This window comes from Acanthisitta chloris, unplaced genomic scaffold (assembly GCF_000695815.1).
Source record: "Acanthisitta chloris isolate BGI_N310 unplaced genomic scaffold, ASM69581v1 scaffold18627, whole genome shotgun sequence".
Classification (NCBI taxonomy): Eukaryota; Metazoa; Chordata; class Aves; order Passeriformes; family Acanthisittidae; genus Acanthisitta; species Acanthisitta chloris.
The window spans coordinates 360-2,392 of record NW_008682221.1 but is presented as its reverse complement, the minus strand read 5'-3'; the positions used below and the strand labels follow the sequence as shown (position 1 = coordinate 2,392).

The 2,033-nt window shown below is 54.8% G+C and overlaps 1 protein-coding gene across 1 annotated transcript in view; it reads right to left on the bottom strand.

The window, feature by feature from the left end:
• The window catches only part of SH2D5 (SH2 domain containing 5), a gene marked incomplete at its 5' end in the record, with an annotated part of 2,140 nt that continues 107 nt past the window's right edge, over window positions 1-2,033 (bottom strand). Inside the window, 5 exons of the mRNA XM_009078444.1 lie at window positions 1-107; window positions 215-339; window positions 1,168-1,178; window positions 1,493-1,702; window positions 1,988-2,031. Coding sequence (XP_009076692.1) covers window positions 1-107; window positions 215-339; window positions 1,168-1,178; window positions 1,493-1,702; window positions 1,988-2,031 — 497 coding nt within the window. The remainder of the gene's footprint in view (window positions 108-214; window positions 340-1,167; window positions 1,179-1,492; window positions 1,703-1,987; window positions 2,032-2,033) is intronic.

The following is a 2,033-nucleotide window of genomic DNA, read 5'->3' as shown; positions in this document are numbered from 1 at the left end:
TCACCTGGCGACGCCGGCGAAAGACCACACGCTCTCGGCGAGGACGCTCTCGTTTTCAGGGAGGAAGGCCAAGCTCCGCATGCCTTTGCTCTCCCATCCCACTGCCGCTGCAGGAGCCCGTTAATCCCCTCTTCTCCCCCAAAGCCCCCTCGCCTCAGTTTCCCTCTGGCACTCACCGGTGTCGCGGGGCAGCTGGTGGGGCTGTCCCTCGGGCGCGCAGTCGCGGTAAGCCCGCTGCGGATGGCTTTCTTGCGCACCAGGACTGGGGAGCAGTAGAGGTTGCCTGGGCGCCAAGCTCTGCCCTCCACCTCCGACCGCCGGTCCTGGGGGGTGGAGGGGCTGTGAGAAGGGTTTGGGGGCTCTGGCTGTGGGGAATGTCCTACGAGACACCATGCAGAAAAAGGCTGTGCAAAAAATGCGACACCGAAAGTGCTGTGCGAAACACCATGGAAAAAACTGTGGGGCAAAAAAAATGCTATTCAAAAAAATGCCATGTGAAATGTCACACACAAAAAAGAAAACCCCACCATGCAAAAATCACCTTGCAAAAATGCCACAGGCATAAATGCAGCACAAAAAATGATGTGGAAAAAACTATGTACAAAAGAAATGCCATGCAAAACACCACCAAAAAAATGGCATCCAAGAATTGCCATGCAAAATTACCATGCAAAAGATGCTGTGCAAAACACTGTGCAAAGGATGCTGTGTAAAAAAATACACCTGCAAAGAGACATGAAAGAAACCCACTGTGCAAAAATGCTCTGCAAGAAATGCCATGTCAAAACAGCCATTGAAACCTGCATGCAGAAAAAATACCATGTAAAAGAAGTCGAGTGAAGTAATGTCATGTAAAGAAGTTATACAAAAAAAATGCTGTGAAAAAAAGGTGCTGTGCCAGACCAGCCAGGGAAAAGGTCCTGCAGAACCCCCTGCAAAATTGCTGCCCAAAAATCTGCCCTGCAAATCTGCCCAATGCCAAATGCCAGGCAGGAAAAGGCCATCAAGGAAAGTCCATTCAAAACAAGCTGTGCCAAGCAGTGTGCAAGAATGGGCAGTGCAGGATGGGCCCTGCAAAATGCTCTGGGCAAAGATGTGCCCTTTGACATGCCAGGCAAGAAAGGGCTGTGATAAGAGGATGCAAGAAAACGCCACACACGGCCCAGCGTGAAAATGTGCTGTGATAACACACTGGGCAAAACAGTGGGCAAGAAAAGGTCGTGCAAGAACTGTCAGAGGAAATGTGCAAAAACTGTTGTGCAAAAATCACCCCGCAAATATCACCGTGCAAATACAGCAGTGCAAAGAAGTGCCATGCACACACTGCTGCGAAACACAGGCTGTGCGAGAAAAGCCGCGCAAGACACCGTGTGAAAACGTGCTGAGCGAAACACCGTGCAGAGATCCCTCGTGCAACAGCACTGTGCACACCAGCATCAGGCAAAGGCCTTGGAGCAGCACCAGTGCTCAGCACCCAGGCATGGGCACCTACCCCTGCACCCAGGGGGCCGAGGCCGGCGGGCACGGGCAGGCGGCGGAAGGACACCAGGGCGTTGACATTGCGTGACACCTCGTCAGGGTTGAGGGGCTCCCACAGCACCCCAGGCCCCGGCAGATCCCCCTCGCCCGCCTGCTCCTCGGGGTGCGCCAGGAGGTAGCAGAGCTGGAAGGAGCGGCAGAGCAGGAGGTGCAGGGTCTGGACCTGGAGGCAGGGAAAGACGCTCGGTGCAAACAACAAAAATTATAATAATCGTGCTGCCCTGGGGTTGGTGGAAATTGGGCCAGCACCTCTCCTGGGAGCCCCACGAAGAGGTGGCAGCCTCGCCCGCCTGCTCCTCGGGGTGCGCCAGGAGGTAGCAGAGCTGGAAGGAGCGGCAGAGCAGGAGGTGCAGGGTCTGGACCTGGAGGCAGGGAAAGACGCTCGGTGCAAACAACAAAAATTATAATAATCGTGCTGCCCTGGGGTTGGTGGAAATTGGGCCAGCACCTCTCCTGGGAGCCCCACGAAGAGGTGGCAGAAGAGTGGCAGGGCT